At 42.1% G+C, this 21,859-nt stretch overlaps 1 protein-coding gene across 2 annotated transcripts; it reads left to right on the forward strand.

Annotated features, from left to right (window-relative positions):
- The first annotated feature begins 2,586 nt into the window (after window positions 1–2,586).
- On the forward strand, window positions 2,587–21,367 carry clcn6 (chloride channel 6). Of its 2 annotated transcripts, none has more exons than XM_061841045.1 (23): window positions 2,587–2,825; window positions 3,326–3,385; window positions 3,477–3,542; window positions 4,517–4,582; window positions 4,682–4,748; window positions 5,828–5,934; window positions 7,486–7,612; window positions 8,344–8,411; window positions 9,388–9,446; window positions 9,518–9,650; window positions 11,247–11,360; window positions 11,565–11,731; window positions 11,835–11,946; window positions 12,085–12,214; window positions 14,459–14,612; window positions 14,776–14,932; window positions 15,862–15,968; window positions 17,599–17,785; window positions 20,142–20,302; window positions 20,426–20,582; window positions 20,713–20,820; window positions 20,905–21,030; window positions 21,111–21,367. In XM_061841045.1, the coding sequence occupies exons 1-23, from the start codon at window positions 2,754–2,756 to the stop codon at window positions 21,189–21,191; spliced, it is 2,586 nt and encodes an 861-aa protein (XP_061697029.1). In that variant the 5' UTR covers window positions 2,587–2,753; the 3' UTR covers window positions 21,192–21,367. The 2 variants fall into 2 exon arrangements, with proteins under 2 accessions (XP_061697029.1, XP_061697037.1); XM_061841053.1 differs by lacking the exon at window positions 2,587–2,825 and adding an exon at window positions 2,835–2,952.
- Window positions 21,368–21,859: the final 492 nt, after the last annotated feature.

Genomic DNA, 21,859 nt, shown 5'->3' on the forward strand with positions numbered 1-21,859 from the left:
AAAAAAATGCATAGCGGATACATACCTAGCGAAGTGTCGATTGGTTGAAGCCAGTCGGCCGCCATCTTGGTACTCCCAAAATGCGTGGAGGACATGGTTTACAGCAGTGATTCCCAAACAGTGTGCTGGGGTACATAAGTGTGCCTTGGGCGCTCTTCAGGTGTGCTGTGGGAAGTTATCCAATTTTATGTAATTGCAAAAAAAACCCCAAAACAACAACACACGTTTATTCAAAGAAATAATGTATCTTTATTCGTCTATTTATGCCAGTGAAGAACAATGACAGACAGGACAATAAAATCCTCTTCTATTAGATGTCAGGAAGTACATACAGTAATTAATCGATCCATTTTTGGTGACATTTACTTTTGTTGGTGTGTGGGATTTTTCAATCGTAAAATATGTGCCTTGGCTCTATAAAGGTTGGAAATCACTGGTTTACAGGTTGGATTATGGTGGGGGTTTTCCTCAAAATTTGACATGTAGAAATAAAACTGGTCATGTGAACTTGACATTTTTTCAGTTGTGGTAACATGAAGGATTTTTAATTCGACTTGGTAAGCCAAAAAAAGGCTAAGTGCAAAGGAAAGACATCTAACACCGTGACTAACAAGAAACCTTGATTTTCTGTGACGTTAACGTTTCCCAAAAACAGCACAATCATCATAACGTGGCAAAAAAAAGAGCTTTTTTTTTGGGTCATAAAACCATCAAATTTTAAGTCAATCAGTTCGATATATTTTTGGAAATAAGGACTAGTAATGGGAAAATACATGCTAAACGCATTGTTCATTAGTTGTCTCTGCGACGTCCCATTTCAGACAGAAAATTGAAACTTGTTTCCTCATATTTGAAAATCAAATTCCATTTGCAGAGTTCCGTGTTATGAAATTCATGAAAAGTTTTCTTTTTTTTCTTTTTTCTTGCTTATCCACTGATGAAGTTCGGGAAAATATTTACATCGCTTTTTCATGAAAAACCGTCCGCCTATAAAGGTCAAGCCGCTGAGTGAACGGTGAACAACAACAACCGTAAACAAAACTTTGTTCAAGTGAATTACGCTCATCAGAAAATTAAAAAGAAAACTTTACAAACGAACTTTAACAGTGTCAAAGTAAATCTTTCTAATTTATCTGTGGAATGTTTTCTCACGGCCACGAAATTGGCACTGTCACTGTTTTGGGAGTATCAAGATGGCGGATGTCTGCTTTCGGCGACTTCAGCCTTGGTGGCCAATGAGCGATCCAGTCTTTTTTGTAGATCAGCGGGAGGCTCGCCATGTGGAATTTCAAGCCACGACAGGAAATGTCCACAGGGTGGCGCTGTCGGATCTCCTCGGAAACACGCGAGAATCGAGCTCATCTAAAGTTGGGAATGGAAATGAATGCAACTACACATTTACGTTTGACACGTGGATTTTTTTATTCGGTCTGCTAGTAGCGGGTACCTGGAAGAAGTAGGAGGAAGTCACATTCCCCGTTTCCCAAAAGTCAGGGACGAGCTTTTGTGTCAAATTTCAAGACGGAGTGAAAATGCCCTTTGAGCAATGTCATTTTTTCCCGGGCCACAATTCCCTCAGAGGGCTGTTATCACTGATGCCATAAAAATCTTTAATCGCCAAATCATATTTACACATCAAATTTATGAACTTGTTTTGGAATCAGAAATAAAAGGCAATGGATTATTCAACTATTATTGATCTTTGATTGCACAAAAATGCTTGCAATATTCCAATGTTTTAATTTATGGTACGACAATTTGAATTCTTTTCATCCAGATTTGAACAAACAATTGTTTGAATGAGTTAATTTTGTGAATTAGAATTGCAGCCAAATACATACGTCATTCCACGTGTGATTAATGTTGATCGTGTTTTCATTTATTTTATGAGTAAAAATAAAAAGAATCATGAAGAAAGCAGCAGCACGGTGGATCCGCTGGTAAAGCGTTGGCCTCACAGTTCTGAGGTCTTGGGTTTAATCCCAGAACCACTTGTGTGCAGTTTGCATTTGGGTTTTACCCCGCCTCCTGCCCGTTGACGGCTGGGATAGGCTCCAGCACTCCCCGCAACCCTTGTCAGGATAAGCGGCAAAGAAAATGGACGGATGGATAAATTGCCCTAACTGTGATTGTGAGTGCGGCTGTTTGTCTCGAGGTGCCCTGCGATTGGCTGGCAGCCAGTTCAGGGTGCACCCTGCCTCCTGCTCGTTGACAGTTGTGATCGGCTCCAGCACTCCCCACGACCCTTGTGAGGATAAGCGGTTACGAAAATGGATGGATGGATAGAAGAACCCTAGGATTCCAACTATTATTGATTCGTGATAGTTAACACGATTTCAGGACGTTTTTATGTATTTAATATGGGCTGTTATTATTTTATTACAATGCAGTATTTATGTGTTTAGTTGGTTTTGTCACTTTTTGTCAGATATGACAATTGCCAGATATGCACATGCCAACACATTCTGACAGTTGGGGCGGTTCCGACACTTTGCTCCACGTGACATTCGATGGCTGTTTTAGGGGTCGTGGGAAAAACAGCGACTTGGCCGCTTTACTAGCACGTTTTATACCACGTTTCATAAAATTTTTCATAGTTAGATGAAAAACCTATTCTTTTGTTTGTCTCTGACTTATCGGTTTGTATATAGCGGCGTACACTCTCTGAAGCGTCTGGCATACATTACACTCTTTTGTGCAGAATGTTCTGATTTTCTTGGAGGCACTGAACGGGGCAGGACACAACAACGAAGATGGCGTGTTGTGGGTCCTGTTTCGGCTGCAGGCGTTGTGGTGAAGAAGAGACGCGAACGCCCGAAGAACTGGTAGGATCTTCTTGCATTTGTTTGGCGGTGCAGGTCTACGTGAGAATTTTCCTTGTTCGACTTGGAGGCTTTCAATCGACTCAAAAGTCTGCTTCGGGAGGTCTTGCTCGCTGCAGCTTTCCGCTACGTACGTCAACGAACGTGTTGTGACCATCCAATGTAACTTATTCGCATCTGATTATTTGCCGATTTGTCTGTACACTAATTTTGCCAAGTTGCAATACCGTTCTCATATTTTTTTTTTCTTGCTCCATCTTTGTGCTCTTCACGGTTCAATGAACGATGTTGTGCAGAGTCATTGGATGGATGCTGCAAAGGCAGTTGATGCTTTTGTGTGAACATTGTTTGATTCATGCTAATCATGACGCACATAATGTCTGCAGCATCATCGCAACGGGGCCCCTTCCCCGTGGATCAGTTCCCAGAAAAGCCCCGATTATTGTCATTTCACAATCTGTCTCGTAAACTTGTCAAAAAGTTTTGATTTACTTTTGCTCCAGACAATTCTTGGAGAAATTCGGGATGAAGAAGATGAGATTTTGCCAAGGAAGGACTATGAGGTAATCTAAAAATAAAAAAAAAAACAAACAAACAAAAGTGAGTCTTCATTTGTCGTCAGATGCGTGAGTGTAACACTTTTATATTTAATAGAGCCTGGATTATGACCGATGCGTCAGTGAGCCTTATGTGGAGATTTTGGAGGGAATGGACAACAAGGTAAGAGATTTTGTTTTTGCTTTTATAGCTTGAACGACTTGACTTTTGTGTTCGTTTGAGCGCACGTGTTCAGGTTCTTAGCGGTCCTTTTATGCTCAAACTGCAAGCAAGGATATCCCAATGTCATTTGTTCTCCTCAAATGTGAGAATTGATAAAATTGATAAAGATTGTGATAAAACCTCACAAGTGAAATAAAACAACCACTTTGTCGTGTGGACATGATGGACCCAAAATACAGGCAACGGAGATCAGAATCGAAATAATCTTTACTCGAGAAATTTGTCTCCGGTTGTTGGAGCAGCTCGAGTACGACGAAAAAGACATTCAATTGACTGAGAACACAAAAAATAAAAGAATAACTGAATAAAATCAGTCAGGAACTGCAAGCAGGAAAACTCCCAAAATTGTTGAAAGGAGACATTTTGCAAATTTTGCACGATTAAAAGCCAATCCCAGGCCCTCGTATATTCTTTCATGAAAATACTCAAAGGATAAAGAATTGCGGAATATTTAACATCCACTTTTCACCTTATGGTTCAAATCGCTTGGTTTTGGGGGCTATTCTGGCATTACCATGACAACTGGAGGCGGAGCTACGGCATTTGCCAACATTCAAATTGTCGTTATATTTAAAAGCAATAGAAAATTTCTGTATCACGATGACAGCATTCATCCCTTTTTTTTTTTTTTTTTTCAAATCTCTCAAGGCACGATCATTTGAGCACATTTCTGTTGTCGATCACTATTGCTGCACTATATTGCGTCATAACTCTGTATTTGGTGCATGCGTGTATATGTCCTAAATCTTTATTTCGTTAAGATGTGGTGTCTTTATCGCTGAAGTACTGGACTAAGACCAACTTTTGTTTTGACATAGGTGACCAATGAAGGTGATCTGATTGCAAAACAAAGATGATTTTTGATGATGACAATGAAATGACATCTGTCGGTGTTTTTCTTTCTTTTCCAACAGAAAGCTAAAAAATATGAAGCGGTGCGATGGGTGATGGTGTTTGCAATTGGAGCATCAGTTGGATTGGTACGTACTTATGGAGTTCCCCCCCCCCACCCCCTCTCCCCTTGTTTTTGTACTTCAACATGATTTCAAATATTTCCTTCCTGTTTTTTTTTCTTTTAGCTGGGTCTGTTTGTGGATTACTTTGTGCGCTTCTTCACCAAGCTCAAGTTTTCTTTGGTTGGTTATTGTATCCTTTGGGAAGTCTGCGATTGTAATTCAGCACCGTAGGGTTTCCAGACGTGTTTATTTAGTTACCGTAATTCCCGGCCTACAGAGCACAGATGGTCACAAGCCTCACCGAGTGCATTTGTAAAGGAAATACCATTTGGTACGTACATACGCCGCAGCTTTGTAAAAGCTGCAATGCTCACATTGAAACACAAGATATTTACAGAGAAAGACAGTACACAGAAAGAGTTTAACGCTAGTGCTAGCGCTAACGCTAGCACCGCGCTAAAGCTAGTGCTAACACTAGCGCCGCGCTTGTGGTAACACTAACAGGACAGGTTACACTAAAAATGTCAGGTTTGGCAATTAGACAGTCATTAAACTGCACAAAAAGGGAAGCAAAGACACCAGTTGAAGTTTGACAGGTCGCGAGGGGAGAGGAGAGGAAGTGTCTTGTACAATTCGCCACTGCACTCTCTGCTTATCCTCTCCTCAGCACCTGTATTTATTTAGTTTCAAGACGCCCCACATTTATATGGATGTTACAAAAAGGAGACGGCAAGCAAAACATATTTGGAAACAGAGTGTACTTGTTTGTTCATACATGTGTGGAAAATTGCTGAGTATGTGTGTGGCCATCATTTCTTTAACAGGCAGGAGGTGCCTAGATGTTTTTGTTCTTGCTATCTCCGGCTAGGCGGCTGCCACGTTATCTAGAGCAGAGCAAAGCATATCTGTATTGGAAGCAGATGTATGATAATTATATTAGTAGTACAGCGCTAACAGGGCCGGTAAAAGTCACTTCCTCGGCACACATATTCCACCGATCTCACTCTTACCTTTTCCGCTCGAGTGCCCCCTTGCGGCCGTTAGAAAAAAAAAAATGCACAAATTAGTAAAAAAGTTTCGGCTTGTGGGCCGGAAATTATGGTAGTGATGTAGGATTTTGGGTAAACAGTCTCGATGTTGTGGTTTTCACATGCTTGGGCTGTCATACAAATGGCACCATACTTCCAACCAGGACAATTAGCGTTAACGCACGGCACGGCGTGTAACTCAGACTGCGGAGGTTTTTCTACCTTAGATGGAAGCCCTCAGCTGTAGAGGAGTGCAGCGAGAAAGGCTGCCTGCCTCTATCTTTGCTGGAGCTCCTGGCTTTCAACATGACTTTCATCTTTCTCGCCAGTGTGCTCGTCCTCATTGAGGTAAGAATGCACGTTTCCGGAACAATACTTTTTCTGAGCGTTATTGTTTCCCATTGTACTGTTCGAAAGGCGCTTTGCAATAGACGGACTTAACATCCATCCGTTCATTTTTCCGTACCGCTTGTCCTCACTGGGTTCCCAGCTGACTCTGAGCGATAGGCGGGGTCGAAGGTGAACTGGTCGCCAGCCAATCGCAGCCAATATAACGTATTCATTCATGTTTTTTGTACTGTGGCCTGGAAATTGCCATACTGGCGGCAACCCACATTACTAGGTTAACTTTGTAGAGAAAGGCCCACACAGTTCAATTGGTCAATGGTGTAAAGCAGGGGTGGCCAGACATTTTTTTTTACCCCAAGATCTACTTTACAAGTACTACTTTTTGACCAATAATAAAATAGAATAACCAAGTCATATTTATCTTATCAAAACACATTTATTTTAAAGTATATTGAGGATTCTTTGTGTGTAAATGCATGTTTGTGTGCCTTGCATAACCGCATGAGCCAATATTACACAATATAACATTTTTTGTAACTATCTGAGTTCACGTTGATGATCACTAAACACCACACGAATGAAAATGCACACCTGGGCTGTGTCACTCACGTCAGTGGATTCGTCCAACTGCAGTGAGAAACGCTCCCAATCTCCGACGTCCTTCCACACATCAGCCATGGATTCACAGCGCCATGTAACTGTACTCCTTTGCAGCTCCAGAGATTTTATTAAAGATAATATTTCCGCCTTATTTTTAATAGATCCAAACAACGAGTCAGCTATGCCTCTTTTCCCATCTCTCCGTCTTGGGAGGACAACAATGATGTGACTAAGCCGGAAGGATGCTTTGACTGTTGAACTATGTTGTTTGAAATGTGACTGCTGCGCGGCCAATTGGGATTTTAGTTCGTTCACTTTTTCTCATTACGTCGGTGTCGTATTTTCCATAAAGAGTTTCAAAATGCCGCTACGCATTTCACTCCACTGGCAGATGAGACAAACGCACTTCGAAAATGACATCGTGAAAAAAAGCCCGCCTCGCGTTCCGTATGTAAGTGATTTGTTTTTGTCTTCCTCTTTGCTCCAGCATCCATACTCATGTTTGATAAGATTTCTTGACTTTAAGAAAAAGCGAGGGCTCAAAATATTGGGGGGAACTCGCCGACTAGCGCGTTTTGCCGTACTCAGTGTCGTCGTTTGCACATGCGCTGTGAGCTAAAGGTCAGAAAAATACGGCTGACGTCTTTTTTTCTGTCGCCACGCCGTCGCCATCAACCAGTCGATTGCGAGGCGACGATTGACGCATTGAGCACCCCTGGTGTAAAGAAAAAAAAAAAGCGTGTCACTGTATGAAAAAGAACACCTAATGTGATGGGCGATTTGACACCTGCTGGGACAGTTTTCAAACTTCTCTCTTTTCACCCAGTTGGCACTATAGTACACATTCTCAACTTGAATGAAAGATTGAGCCACTATAATTACTTGACATTATTAGATGACAATCTATATAATAATGGAAGATGTTTGTTTTTTTTTCATTTTGCTATCCAGCCCTTGGCTGCAGGTTCGGGGATCCCTGAAATCAAAAGCTACCTGAACGGGGTGAAGATTCCTGGAGTCGTCCGTCTACAAACGTTTCTCTGCAAAGCTGTTGGAGTTCTGTTTAGCGTCGCTGGAGGTAAAAGTGTCATGATGGAAATTGTACAATCAATTAAACTTCCAGTACGGTTCACTGTGAAAGCAGGGACACCTGTATAAAGTCAACAGACCCTAGTAACGTGCCATTTTAGGTATTTAGATAAATATTAATAGTTTAAGAACTTACAGTATTGTTAAAAACTACACTGAAGATGTGTTTAGGCCAATCGATAATGTTAAACTTTGCTGGAGCTGATCTTTTCATTTGGATGAATATTTTGTTGTCCGTGTCCATTGTCGATGCCGCTTTTCCTCACAAAGGGTTACGGCACAGCCAGTGCCTATCCCAGCAAACCTTTGGCGAAAGGCAGAGTATATCCTGAGCTGGTCGCCGGTCCGTCACAGGGCATATATCGACACCATCACTGAGCGGGAATCGATCCGACGTTGTCCGCACCAAAGTTAGGCGTGCGTGACAGACAACAGTCGCACTCACAATCACACCTAGGGGCAATTTAGTGTGTTCAATTGATGTTGCATGTTTTTGGGGTGTGGGAGGAAACCGGAGTGCCCACCCGGAGAAAATCCACGCAGGCACGAGGGAGAACATGCAAACTCCGCACAGGCGGGGCCGGGATCGAACCCGGGTCCTCAGAACTGTGAGGCCAACGCTTTATTAGCTGATTCACCGTGCTGCTGCTTTTTGGAAGTTTAAAAAAAAAAAATGGAACCAGGCACTTGCCAGATGCTGTGTTGTTTTTGTCTTGGCAGGACTTTTTGTGGGCAAAGAAGGTCCGATGATACACAGTGGAGCCATTGTGGGTGCTGGCCTTCCTCAGGTACATCAAGTAGCCACAAATCTCAATCTCACCCATAACCGCGAGTGGACATGGTGGACGAGCATGCATACGTGAAGACATTTGTGAACTAATCATGTACTAGCAGAGTAAGATATCCAATTTCCATTTAATTGTGGCAATCTCGTCGCTTAAAAACATGTTTATACTTGTCAGATTTGCTGTTATGGTGTTCAGAACAATAGGAGAAATGTTTTAATTGTCACATTACGCGTAGCTACTGAATCCTCAATTGCTTCTCAAGAATTCATTATTTTTTTTAAATCACTTTTCCATCCATCCATCCATCCATCCATTTTCCCAGCAGCTTATCCTCACATGGGTCACGGGAGAGCTAGAGCCTATCACAGTTAAATTCGGGTGAAAGGCGGACATGTTGATGATGATGATATCTGAGCTGATTTTGAAGGTAGGCTGCAACCTGGACTGGTTGCCAGTCAGTTGCACGTTTAAAAAAAAAAAACAGACAACTACTCACGGTTACGTCAACAGTTGAAACCAGAATTAATATATATATATATATATAATATATATATATATAATATATAATATATAATATATATACACTTGCTTTTTTCACAGTCTGACCAAAAGTCAGACTAATCCTGTCTTATTTTATGTCCATTAGGATTACCAAAATTATTTCTATTTGCTGAATGGGCGTTTTTCATTATGTTTTTGAACATCAGAAGTTGACACATTTCATGGTGTGCAACTCTTTGCAAGTGTATGTAAATGTTTGATATCCTGTCTCATCATAATAATTTTATTCCTAAGTGTATTAAAAAGTTCATGAATATCCAAGCTTGCGATTGCCTGGCAACCAGTTCAGGATGTAGTCCGCCCCTCGCCCAGAGTAACGTGTGATAGGCTGCAGCACGCCCACAACCCTAATGAGGACAAGCGCTATGGAAAATGGATGGATGGACGACTATCAACTAATTGTTGTGGTTCTCAGTTTCAGAGCATCACTTTTAAGAGAATCAAATTCAATTTTCCCTTCTTCCGGAGTGACAGGTATGATTTTGGTGCACGATTTTAGATTGTTTACTTCCTTGGTGCCAATGACCTGCCATTTCGTTCCGAAGGGACAAGCGGGACTTTGTGTCAGCCGGTGCTGCTGCCGGAGTAGCTGCTGCCTTTGGTGCCCCCATCGGGGGAACCCTCTTCAGCCTGGAGGAAGGCTCGTCTTTCTGGAACCAGGCCCTCACTTGGAAAGTGGTACGTCCTGGAAATGTACCCGACGAGATGGATCGCTGTGTTTGTTGGTGCTGTATGCGCGAATGGCCAATTGCGCAGTGTGAATCAATATTGAGAACAGTGTTGGTCAGCGGAAATTAGAATTCCTTATAATGTCCCCTCCAAAAGTATTGGACCGGCAAGGTCAATTCCTTTGTATTTGTCATATCGTCAAGCAAATCAGAATCCTCTTCATTGGCCAAGTATGTAAAAAACACAAAGATTTTTTTTCTCCAGTAATTGGAGCCGCCCTAGTACAACATAAATGTTTACATGTTGAGTATGTCATTAGACACAGTCAATTGACAGGGAGCATTTTTTTAAACTCACAGTTGTGCAAAGGAGGAACAATTAGAAAGATGGAGGAGAGGAATGAAGATTAGCTGAAGTAAGACAGAATATATGTGCGTGAATGAGAGGTGCAGAGGAGGAAGAGTGAAACTCCAGGGAGAAGAGATAGCAAGGGTGGACGACTTCAAATACTTGGGGCTAACAATAAGGAGCAATGGAGAGTGTGGTAAAGAAGTGAAAAAACGGGTCCAAGCGTGGTGGAACAGTTTGGCGGAAGGTGTCCGGTGTCCTATGTGACAGAAGAGTCTTCGCTAGGATGACGGGCAAAGTTCATAAACCAGGTGTGAGGCCGGCCATGATGTACAGATTAGAGACGGTGGCACTGAAGAGACAACAGGAAGCAGAACTGGAGGTAGCCGAAATGAAGATGCTGAGGATTCTCGCCTGGTGTGAACAGGTTGGATAGGATTAGAAACGAGCTCATTAGAGGGACAGCCAGAGTTGGATGTTTTGGAAACAAGGTTAATGAGAGCAGACTTCGATGGTTTGGACATGTTCAGAGCCAAGAGAGTGAGTATATTGTAGAGGGTATAAGTATTAGTGTATAAGTACAAGAGTATAAGGGTGCTGAGGATGGAGCTGCCAGGCAAAAGAGCGAGAGGAAGGCCAAAGAAAAGGTTGATGGATGTTGTGAGGGAGGACACGAGGGCAGTGGGTGTTCGAGAGGAAGATGCATGAGATAGGCTTAGATGGAAAAAGATGACACGCTGTGGCGAACCCTAATCAGGACAAACCAAAAGGAAAAGAAGAAGTTTTGCAAAGGATGCAGAGTCTGCTCGCATTTAGAGCAGCTAAAATGCTAATTAGAGGGATAGTCCAGTGCAATGACCATTTTGCAAAGGGTGTCAAGACTTCAAAGAGTGTATGCAATTTAAAGTGACTGGTCGTGCATTAGTCTATCGTATATTATACCAATTGGCCCAGTAGGATGTGACAACAAACTCGAGGCAGAACATTGGCAGCACGTTGCAGTGGAATTGTAAGTCAGCTGCTCAAGAATTTAATTGCAAGAGGAAAGAAGCTGATTTGCATTGAGGATAAGCGGTACAGAAAATGGATGGATCATAACCATTTTAAGTGAGGAAACTGTGAAAAAGTATAATTTGCGAAGGGGTCAATTGTTTTTTCTTCACAACAATGTGTTTATGTGTGTGTGTGTGTGTGTATAAATCTCTGGCATTCAATATTTTTTTTTTTTTTTTTTTTTTTTTAAATCTTGTGTTCCAGTTGTTTTGCTCAATGTCCGCCACGTTCACCCTCAACTTTTTCCGTTCGGGTCTAAACTTCAATAAGTGGGGCTCCTTCCAGCTGCCTGGCCTGCTCAATTTTGGAGAATTTAAGGTAAATCACTAAATAAATGATTGTACTGGGAGACAATATTTAGGGAGATTCATGAATGAATAAAACATCGTAGTGCACATAACCGTGAGTCTAAATACATTTTTTAATCATTCAAATTGATACGTTGCGGTGATCATAATACGGCACCTTAAATTGAAATGAAATCTACCGCACTCAAAGTCATGCATTGTTTTACTCGTTTAGTGCTCAGATGGAGACAAAAACTGCCACTTGTGGACTGCAGTGGACCTGGCCTTCTTTGTCTTGATGGGGCTCGCGGGTGGGCTCCTCGGGGCACTCTTCAACTGCATGAACAAGAACCTCGCCAAATATCGCATGAGGCACATCCACCCAAAGGCCAAGTTTATCAGGTAACGTCTTTCCACACGGGGCGCTGTTTGACAAAATGTGTGCTTTTTATGTCTTTCTCCAGTCAACCATGTGACGACAGCGGTTTGTCTTTTTTCCTTATAGGGTTTTAGAGAGCCTACTGGTTGCCATGGTGACCACCGTGGTGGTTTTTGCCGCTTCCATGTTGTTGGGTGAATGCAGGGACTTGTACTCTCCTACACCCCATAACACCACAGTAAGCCGGTGCATCCACTTCAATATTCATTTGTTGAATGAAAATCTGCCCCCCAAAAATTAACAAGTACTCTTGGTGGCACTGTTTTATTTTATTTTTTCTTTTCGTCAAACAAACTCATCTCAGTTTTTCTTTTAGCTTTCTGTCACTGAGGATATCAACTCAACTATCCGCCAGTACTTCTGCTCCAACAAGACGTATAATGATATGGCCACCTTGTTCTTCAACTCGCAGGAGGCTGCCATCCACCAGCTTTTCCACCAGGATGGTGAGATGGGAGCATTTCCACTAAAAACCGATTGATAAAATTATGGTGCACGAGCTCTGAGGTCCGACACAATGATGCGTCACTAACACTTGTTTATAGAAGGATTTCTAGAAAGTGAGATTTACTGAAGGCAAATCAACATGGGCATGTTTTTCACACCCATCCATTTACTTCCACATTCCTCTCTTAACTACAGTCATTGTCTGTGTTTACATTTAAATGTGCTCTCTAGCGCCCCCTTCAAAGACTGCAAAAAGTTTCCCAACTCGGTTACAAAGGCACAAATAGCAGTCAGCACCCGCCCCTCCCTCACAAAGGGCTTAAACAGGCACAGAGCAGGGGCAGGGCAAAACTTACAGTGAAGAAAGTAAGTATTTGAACACCCTGGTATATTGAAAGTCCTCCCACTTAGAAATCATGGAGGGGGTCTGAAATTGTCATTGTAGGTGCATGTCCACTGTGAGAGAGATCATCTAAAACGAAAAATCCAGAAATCACAATGTATGATTTTTTTTTAACAATTTATTTGCGTGATACAGCTGCAAATAATTATTTGAACACCTGAGAAAACCAATGTTAATATTTGGTACAGTTGCCTTTGTTTGCAATTACAGAGGTTTCCTGTAGTTGTTCACCAGGTTTGCACACACTGCAGGAGGGATTTTGGCCCACTCCTCCACACAGGTCTTCTCTAGATCAGACAGATTTCTGGGCTGTCACTGAGAAACACGGAGTTTCAGCTCCCTCCAAAGATTTTCTATTGGGTTTAGGTCTGGAGAATGGCCAGGCCACACCGGAACCGATTGAGATTGACCGTCATGTTTAGCTTCTTCCATTTTCTAAGGATTGCTCCAACAGTGGACCTTTTTTCACCGAGATGGCAATCAGCGCACTTGTGTTATTCTGTATAACGCAGCCTCTGTACACAGACGTGTCCCGGTAGTGACTGTTGTTTGTCCCAAGTGCTGACATCAAATGCATCTGTGCCAAGTGGAATGAAATCCATAATTTCGTTGAACTTCATTACCCCAATCTGAATGTAGCAGAGCACTACAAAATTTTAATGATGTCGTGATGACCAGCTTCAGAAATGTTCTTAAGAGACGGCAGAAACAAATGACATTAGATTCGTTTTTTTTGTTAAAAGGGGTCGACTTACCACGCTGGAAGACATTTGATACAGTTTTTGAAGCATTTCTGCGTTTTTGTTTGTTTGTTAACTCTCATTGCAAATATTTTTGTGTTACTTTTTGTCCCCCCAAAAAATGCTATTTTCGCCCGCATTATTGTTTGTTTAAAGTTATTCTGCATTTTTGTTATTAAAAAAAGTTTACAAGGGTGTGGGCCGAGTCGCTACAGACACGGCAATGCACTCCCAGCCTAGCGTACTCTATTACTAAAGCATACATTTTAAGCAAAAAATAAATATATTTCTTCAATTATTTTATTATATAAAGTATTTAAACCTGACATGTATTTCTACTATGCAGTTTATTATCAGGAAAAGCTAAAAAAAAAAAATCCACGCTTTAAAATTTTTTTTTTTTTTAAGCTTGGAACGCATTACTTCTTTTTCCATTCATTATATTGGGAAACATCGATTCGGTTTTTGAACAATTCACTTTTCGAAGCGTTTTCTGGAACGGATTGTGGTCGAGAACCGAGGCATCAATGTAGTTGTAGTAGTATATATGCACTGTTTAAGGAGTGTTTTAATAAGATGAAATGTCTTTAAAGCATCTGGGAGGGCTAAATGTTTTTAAAAGATTATACTGTATATACGGTCTCACTATATTGCACATTTTGAACCTATTGTTTGGGGGTCTTAAAGATATTCCCCACTATAAACGGTGTTTTACTCTATTTTACGCGTAATTGTGAGTCTAATTGTGAAAGTACCCCTCTTGGGAGGTTCAACTCCAAGGTTCCATTGTACTTGTACTTTTAACATGTTTAAACAAATATTTTCAGTGCTCATGTAATGTTTGTCCAAACTAGAAGAATTGTACCCTTAATAAAGGTTGTCAATATTTTGGAGCAAAAATCCATGGCCATTATTCATTTAGGTTCAAACTGTTTGGTCTTTCAGAATTTGTTTTCCCTTTCAGTCATCTTGCCATTCTCCCACCGTGAGTTATGTTTCGTGTAATCCCGGTTAAAATGTATTTTTGGGGATATAAATTTGTTGGCAGTCTGATGATCCTATTAGAGTGATAGTGTTTCGCTTCTTGTCCGACCACTCAGGTACATTCAGCCCTGTGACTCTGTCAGTGTTCTTCCTGCTTTACTTCCTGCTGGCCTGCTGGACCCACGGTGTGTCGGTACCCAGCGGTCTTTTCGTCCCTTCGCTGCTCTGCGGGGCTGCGTATGGACGTTTGGTTGCCAACATCCTGAAGGTGTAAGTGTAATGGCACATTTTGCATACTGTATGTCTTTACGTGATGTGGGGGATTGAGAAACTACAAAAGTAAAATTGTCCTAAGCTGTGCTCTGCCCTCTTTTTTTTCTCTCATTCTGATGACACCCGTGTAACTGGTTCTTACTGGTTCTATCTGTGGCAGGAAACTTGGAATGGACATCTACGCTGGGACCTTTGCCCTGATTGGAGCTGCTTCTTTCCTCGGAGGCGTTGTCAGGATGACCATCAGCCTGACCGTCATCCTCATTGAATCCACTAATGAAATCACATACGGACTCCCGATTATGATCACCTTAATGGTATGCCTTTTTGGTTAGATCCTTGTGAGGATAAGCGGCTTGGAAAATGGAAGGCTGGATATTGGAAGTGTACTTTAATTTGAGTGTGTTTTACTTGATATGATTCTTCGCCACGGCACATTGAACGACTGGTGAGCGTGTCTGCCTCACAGTTCTGAGTACGGGGGTTCAAATCCCGCCCCTGCCTGTGTGGATTTTGCATGTTCTTCCCGTGCTTGCGTGGGTTTTCTCCAGGCACTCCGGTTTCCTCCCACATCCCAAAAACATGCACGGTAGATGGATTGAAAACTCTAAATTGCCCAAAGGTGTGAATGTGAGTGCGATTGTTTGTTTCTGTGTGTCGTGCAATTGGTCTGTGAATGGTTATTTATTATTATTTGTTTATGTGTGCCCTTATGTGGCGACCAGTTCAGGGCGTAACCTGCCTCTCACCTGTAGATAGCAGGGACATGGTCCAGCGTGCCCACGACGTTAGTGAGGATAAGCGTAAAGGAAGATGCATGAATGATTATTTCTACAATGGTCATCAATGCGATTTGAGGCTTTTATTTTGAAGTTGGAGTTTGCATGTTCTCCCCATGCCTGTGTGGGTTTCCTCCGGGCACGCCGGTTTCCTCCCACATCCCAAAAACCATGCAACATTAATTGGAGACTCTAAATTGCCCCTAGGTGTGATTGTGAGTGCGGCTGTTTGTCTCAATTTGCCCTGCGATTGGCTGGCAACCAACTCAGGGTGTACACCGCCTCCTGCCCGAAGATAGCTGGGATTGACTCCAGCATGCCCGCGACCCTAGTGAGCTTAAGCAGTAAATGGATGGATGGATAGATGGGTTCTTTTTTTCTTTTTACATATACATGAAATCAAAGTCATTCCTCTACTCATCTTCATATATCAGTTTTGTTTTGACAATTTACGTGTCGGTCACCAGGTCGCAAAGTGGACCGGGGATTTATTCAACAAGGGCATCTATGACATTCATATCCAGCTCAGAGGAGTACCGCTTCTGGAGTGGGAGACCGAGGTTGAGATGGACAAGTAAGATTGATGCATTTCTGTGCAGGCATATGAGGTAAAACATCAGCGTTTCTGTATGTCTTTTGTCTTGAGAGTAAGATTTAGGAAATCTGATTTTACTACAATTTGATCATATTTAAACAGTTCTATTTTGGTGCCTAAATAACATCACTCAACAGTCGCATCCAATTTCCGTTCCTGCATTTGAGACATTTTTTTCATGTGAAAGGGATGTATCTGTCACAGGAACTCATTTGAAGAGCTCAGGTCACATTTCTTAACTTTTGATTGATAACAATTGATTGATATTAATAACAGAATTTGACATATATTGTAAAATAACTTATCTTCAATTTATAACAAAGCTTGGTGGAAGTCTTTTTGCAACCACCTTGTTCCCTAATTTCCTCATTAGGTGTAGGAAATACTCAAAAAGTACAAATATTGTACTGTGCTCCACTGTCACTTTGGAATGTATGAAAAATTTAAGGCTGCATAGTCTTTTTTTTTTTTTTTTTAATCAAACATGGAGATAAGCTATTTTATACGATGGCCCTGAAGTGTAAAACAACAGCAAATAACTAAATAAGTTGGCAAATTTAAAAACACACCACCAAATAACTAACCACAATGACAAATAAACACAACAGATGAAAAGACACAATAACAAATAACTAAACAAAACAGCAGTTTGAAAAACAACAATAAATAAACCGCTAAATAGCTCACCTCAACAGCACAATAACAAATATCTAATCAGAAAAAAATAACTAAACACAACAACAATTAAAAACTCACAACAACATAACAGCAACTGAAAAAAAACCAAACCGAATTAAACTACCGGAAGACGTATTCAAGATAAACAGTTAAGACACCGCTCATCATCATTGGATGAGCGGAATGACTTGATTGGATGCTTTGACCGGGAAATTATTCAGCTTCTGGTGTTTTTGTTATCCATTGGGAAAAAAAAAAAAATCTAAAACCCAGTTTGTTACAATTACAGTGAATACTCGGATGTCGAACGTTTTTTTGCTTCTGTTTTCGAAAAAAAATCGGTACTCGATCGCCCCCGACAAAACCTGGAAATAACAACGCATGCGGTCCGACGAGCTGACCCACGACACGCTTTGTTATTGTGAATTTCAACGCCGCCGAAAAAAAACGCAATTGACATAACACGCGCCGCTCAACCAGCATACATTTTAAGCAAAAAAAAAATATATATATATATTTCTTATATTAGTTTATTATATAAAGTATTTCAGCTATACATGTATTTCTAGTATGCAGTTTATTATCAGGAAAAGCTAAAAAAATGCTTTACAAAGGCTAATATTTTCAGCTTGGAACGCGTTATTTCTTTTTCCATTAATTGTAATGGGAAATATCGATTCGGTTTTCGAACAAATTACTTCTCGAACCGCCTTCTGAAACGGATTATGGTCAAGAACCGAGGTTGTACTGTAATCATCATTTGCATTGAATGAGCTATTCAATCAAGATCTCCACAATCAACAATTCAGTATCACGATACAATACTGTACCCTAAACATTCTTTGATTAGAAGTAATAAAAACGAGAAAATGAAATAAAACTCATCAATGTGTACCCTGAGTCCTTGTTTCACTCAGCTCATCCATCACAGGTTGACTGCCAGCGACATTATGGAGCCCAACCTCACGTATGTGTACCCTCACACTCGGGTCCAATCTCTAGTCAGCATCCTGCGCACCACCATTTACCACGCCTTCCCCGTGGTCACCGAAAATCGCCCCAACGAGCAGGACTTCATGAAGGGCAACATTCTAGTCAGCAACAACATCCACTTCAAGGTACTTCCTTGGCCCAATCCCCATTTGAGTCCTGTATCCAATTTTCTTACTCTTTCCATATACAGTTGTGATTTGATTTACGAGTACCCCAACTTACCTTATTTTTGCTGTCCTCGCTTCGAGTCCTTGTGTGATTAAGGTGCTAAAAACTGCTCCTCGAAGACAAAAACAATGTTTGATCCTCAATTTTGTGTGTTTCTGAAGCCCTTCCGTGAATCATAAGCCTCTAAAAGTACAGGTCCTGTTTTGGAGCTAGCCAATCAAAAGAACAGTAGGGCGGTTTATCATACAATATATATAATGGACACTAGACTTTGTTTCTGGACTCAGTAGGTTTTCGTTGCTGTGGTAAGCTAGCGGAAAGACTTTGACTCCATAGATGCAAACACTGGGACATTTTAGGGAAAGTTATCCATTTACAGCAGGGGTGCTCAATGCGTCCGATCTAAACTGCACGTGTGCGCAATTGTGGACCGCTGATGCAGTCTCTTTGCGGATATTCTGCGTTGTGTGCAAACAAAACAAAAAAAAATCCAATGCAAATTGAAAGTATAACATCCAGTTATTCAGTTTGTGGCATTTTGCCCTGTGATTCAATGAGTGAGGGATGACTGGTTGTTACATCCAATGGCACAATTCACATACGTACTGTAAAAAAATGAAAAGAAGAAGTCACTAGTTTCTTTTAGGCAGCACATGGAACTTTCTCAAACAACGACCGCTGCTCCGCCACGCTCTCTTTTTCCTAGTTTACCTTACCCCCTGCCCTTAAAGACGTATACTCATAATTATAAATGTTACAGTACTTGTGCAGCCCATCAATGTGTTTTATAATGACAGCGTCCACCACCGCTGCTTTAGTTAGCAACACAGTCTGGGCAACTTAGAGCAAAGACAAGCAAGACATGCTGCTTATGTTTACTTTCGATATTAATGGAGAAAGTTACAAAAGAAATGCTGTTGTTTTAAGATGCAATGACTGTCGGAGTATGTGAATAATTGAAGAAAAAGTGGTTAAACTGGACGAGATTTTCTCTTTTCAAACTAAAAAGTGCAGGATGAGATGGTGTGTCATTTTAAAATTCCACCTTGGCACAGCCTGAGACCCGTCAGTAGCTCGCACAGGGACGCCCAAACTGACCCACAAAATATCCCAAAAAAGACAGATTGTGATTCAAGACGTGCAGGGTGTTTCTGTTTTACGCAGCTCAACAAATTTTAGACTTTACTCCAGTGATGAACTGTACCAACCAATCACAGGCGAGTTCGACCACCCTTACAGCCAATCAAACCTGCATTGCAAGCGGTAATTACGCTGAAATCTCTGACTGCACACAGATCAGATATCAACAAGGAGGGAGAGCACATGTAAATTGAGTTGAAAAGATTAGAAAATGGAAGAGAAAGTATTGAACAAATTGCACATAAAATGGAACTGGTGGAGACTTTTTTGTTGGTTGGAGCGGTTATTAAAAGTGTATATACGGCTCAGTGAGGAGGACTTCAAGTATCTTGGGGTCTTGTTCACGAGTGAGGCAAGAATGAAGCAGGAGATCCACAGACTGATCGGTGCAACGTCTGCAGTGATGCCGACTTCGTATTGGTCCAATTTATGCAAAGAGGGAGCTAAGTTGAAAGGCTAAGCTCTCAATTTACCAATCGATCTTCGTTCCTACCCTCACCTATGGCCATGAGCTGTGGGTCATGACCGAAAGAACAAGATCCCAGATACAAGCGGCCAAAATGAGTTTCCTCCGCAGGGTGTCCGGGTACTCCCTTAGAGATGGGGCGAGAAGCTCGGTCTTCCGGGAGGGGCTCAGTGTCAACCTGCTGCTCCTCCGCATTGAGAGGAGCTAGATGCGGTAGCCGGGGCATCTGATCCGGATGCCTTCCGGACGCCTCCCTGGTGAGGTGTTCCGGGCATGTCCCACCGGAAAGAGACCCCGAGGATGACCCAGGACACGCTGGAGAGACTATGTCTCTCGGCTGGCTTGGGAACGCCTCCGGAAGAGGTGGAAGAAGTGGCTGGGGAAAGGGAAGTCCGGGTATCCCTGCTGAAGCTACTTTCCCCGGAACTCGACCCGGAAAAGCGGTAGATAATGGATGGATGGATGGATGGATGGATATACAGTTCAGTCAGGCACCATTGGTCCAAGTTCTCTTAAAAAGCTGAGTGAGGCCTGTGATTTTCATCATCAGCATCCCTCACCTATGAAAGACTAAATACCAGGGCAGCACCGAATTCCGGAGAAAAATTCCTTGTGTGTTTTCACACACTTGGCCATTAAAGCTGATTCTAATTCTGATTCTGGATGAAATAATGGAAGAGTTCCGCTCGTCTTTCTGCACCATGGAGAAATCCAGCGTTGTGTCCCGAGCAAGTGAGCAGCGACGGCGCTGCCAGTCCATGAAGTCGTACCCGTCCAGTGAGCTGAGGAACGTTTGTGATGAGCAGCGTGCCGCCGTTGAGCCAGCGGAGGAGGGAGAGGACCTCCTGCAGCAGATGTTGGAGAGGAGGTGGGACACACACCAAAGTCGTAACAATTTGGGGATGTTGAGCTTTCTAATTCAATTTTAGATTGCACCTAAATTGTACTGTTATCTTTAAAGCTGACCTTAATTTGACCTTGTCATGTTTAGGCACATGCCCTACCCCAACCTGTGCCCGGACCAGTCCCCAAGTGAAGAGTGGACGATGGAGGAGCGTTTCAGGCCGCTCACTTTCCACGGCCTCATCCTTCGCTCCCAGCTTGTCAATCTACTCATGAGAGGCGTGTGTTACGCCGAGAACCAGCCGGTCAGTGGAAAAAGTGTAGCTTTCATGACGTTTTCTTGTTTTCTGCGTGCATCTCTCCATTAAATCCTGCAATCACGTGTTTGTCACAATGCAGTGGCCTTTCTTTCAATGAACTATTGTGTCCCGTCAGAGTGCCACTCAGCCCAGGCTGACATATGCGGAGATGACTGAAGATTACCCGCGTTTCCCCGATATCCACGACTTGGACCTCACCCAGCTCAGTCCCCGCATGATTGTGGTATCGCCCATTCAAGCTTGCCGTCGTCGTTGCAAGTTGAAATGCTGAATGGTTAACCAAGCGTGAATATGTTCCTGTTTACAGGATGTGACCCCTTACATGAACCCGTGTCCCTATACAGTGTCGCCAAACACCCGCATCTCGCAGGTATTTAACCTGTTCAGAACGATGGGCCTACGGCATTTACCAGTAGTCAACGCTGTAGGAGAAGTAAGTAGCTACAGTCTGTGGTAGTTGTTGTTACTACTTTGCACTAACTTGTTCATTTTGGGATTTCCTTTCCATTTCAGATTGTTGGGATAATCACGAGACATAATTTAACCCACGAATTCCTCGTGGCCAAACTGCGACAGCATTACATCACCGTTTAATGGAATCAGTTTCATTTCATGTCCGCATCACGTTCTTAACTGACCGTTGCGTTTTTTTTCGTCGATGTAAATTATGTTCTGTTTTTTTAATTACATTTGTGTTTTAACTCCATGTTTGTTAACCACTTATTGTTTTTATCCAACTGCTTTGCGTAATTAAAGGTGTTAAAAATTCAGACCTCATGAGACCTGACTACAATTTTTTTTTTTTTACCTGTTATGTAGAGTACAGCCTCGGTTCTCGAGCGTCCCCAGCCTCCAACAAATCGGTTTTCGAATGAAAATTTCAAGATATTTCTACTTCTGTTTTCGTCCGAAAATCAGTACTCGAACGCCCCAACAAAATCCGGAAATAACTGAATGTGCTCGGCCCGACCAGGTGACCCACCCTAGACGCGCTTTGTTACTGTCAATTGGAATGAACCCCCGAAAAAAACCCGGAAACAACACAACTCGGGCGGCGGTTGATTCGGTTTTCAAACCGGCTTCTAGAACGGATTGTGCTCGAGAACCGAGGCTCTACTGTATTATAGAAAGGCATCTTTGAAAGCTTAATGGACCTTTTTGGACAGGTGTATAAAGTACTATAAGAAACTAATTCCCTATCCGCTGCGCATTTCACACAGTTTCAAGATGTGCTATGATTTCATGACAGAGAGACGAGTCTC

The sequence above is a fragment of the Syngnathoides biaculeatus genome, chromosome 2, assembly GCF_019802595.1.
Source record: "Syngnathoides biaculeatus isolate LvHL_M chromosome 2, ASM1980259v1, whole genome shotgun sequence".
In the NCBI taxonomy this organism is placed as follows: domain Eukaryota; kingdom Metazoa; phylum Chordata; class Actinopteri; order Syngnathiformes; family Syngnathidae; genus Syngnathoides; species Syngnathoides biaculeatus.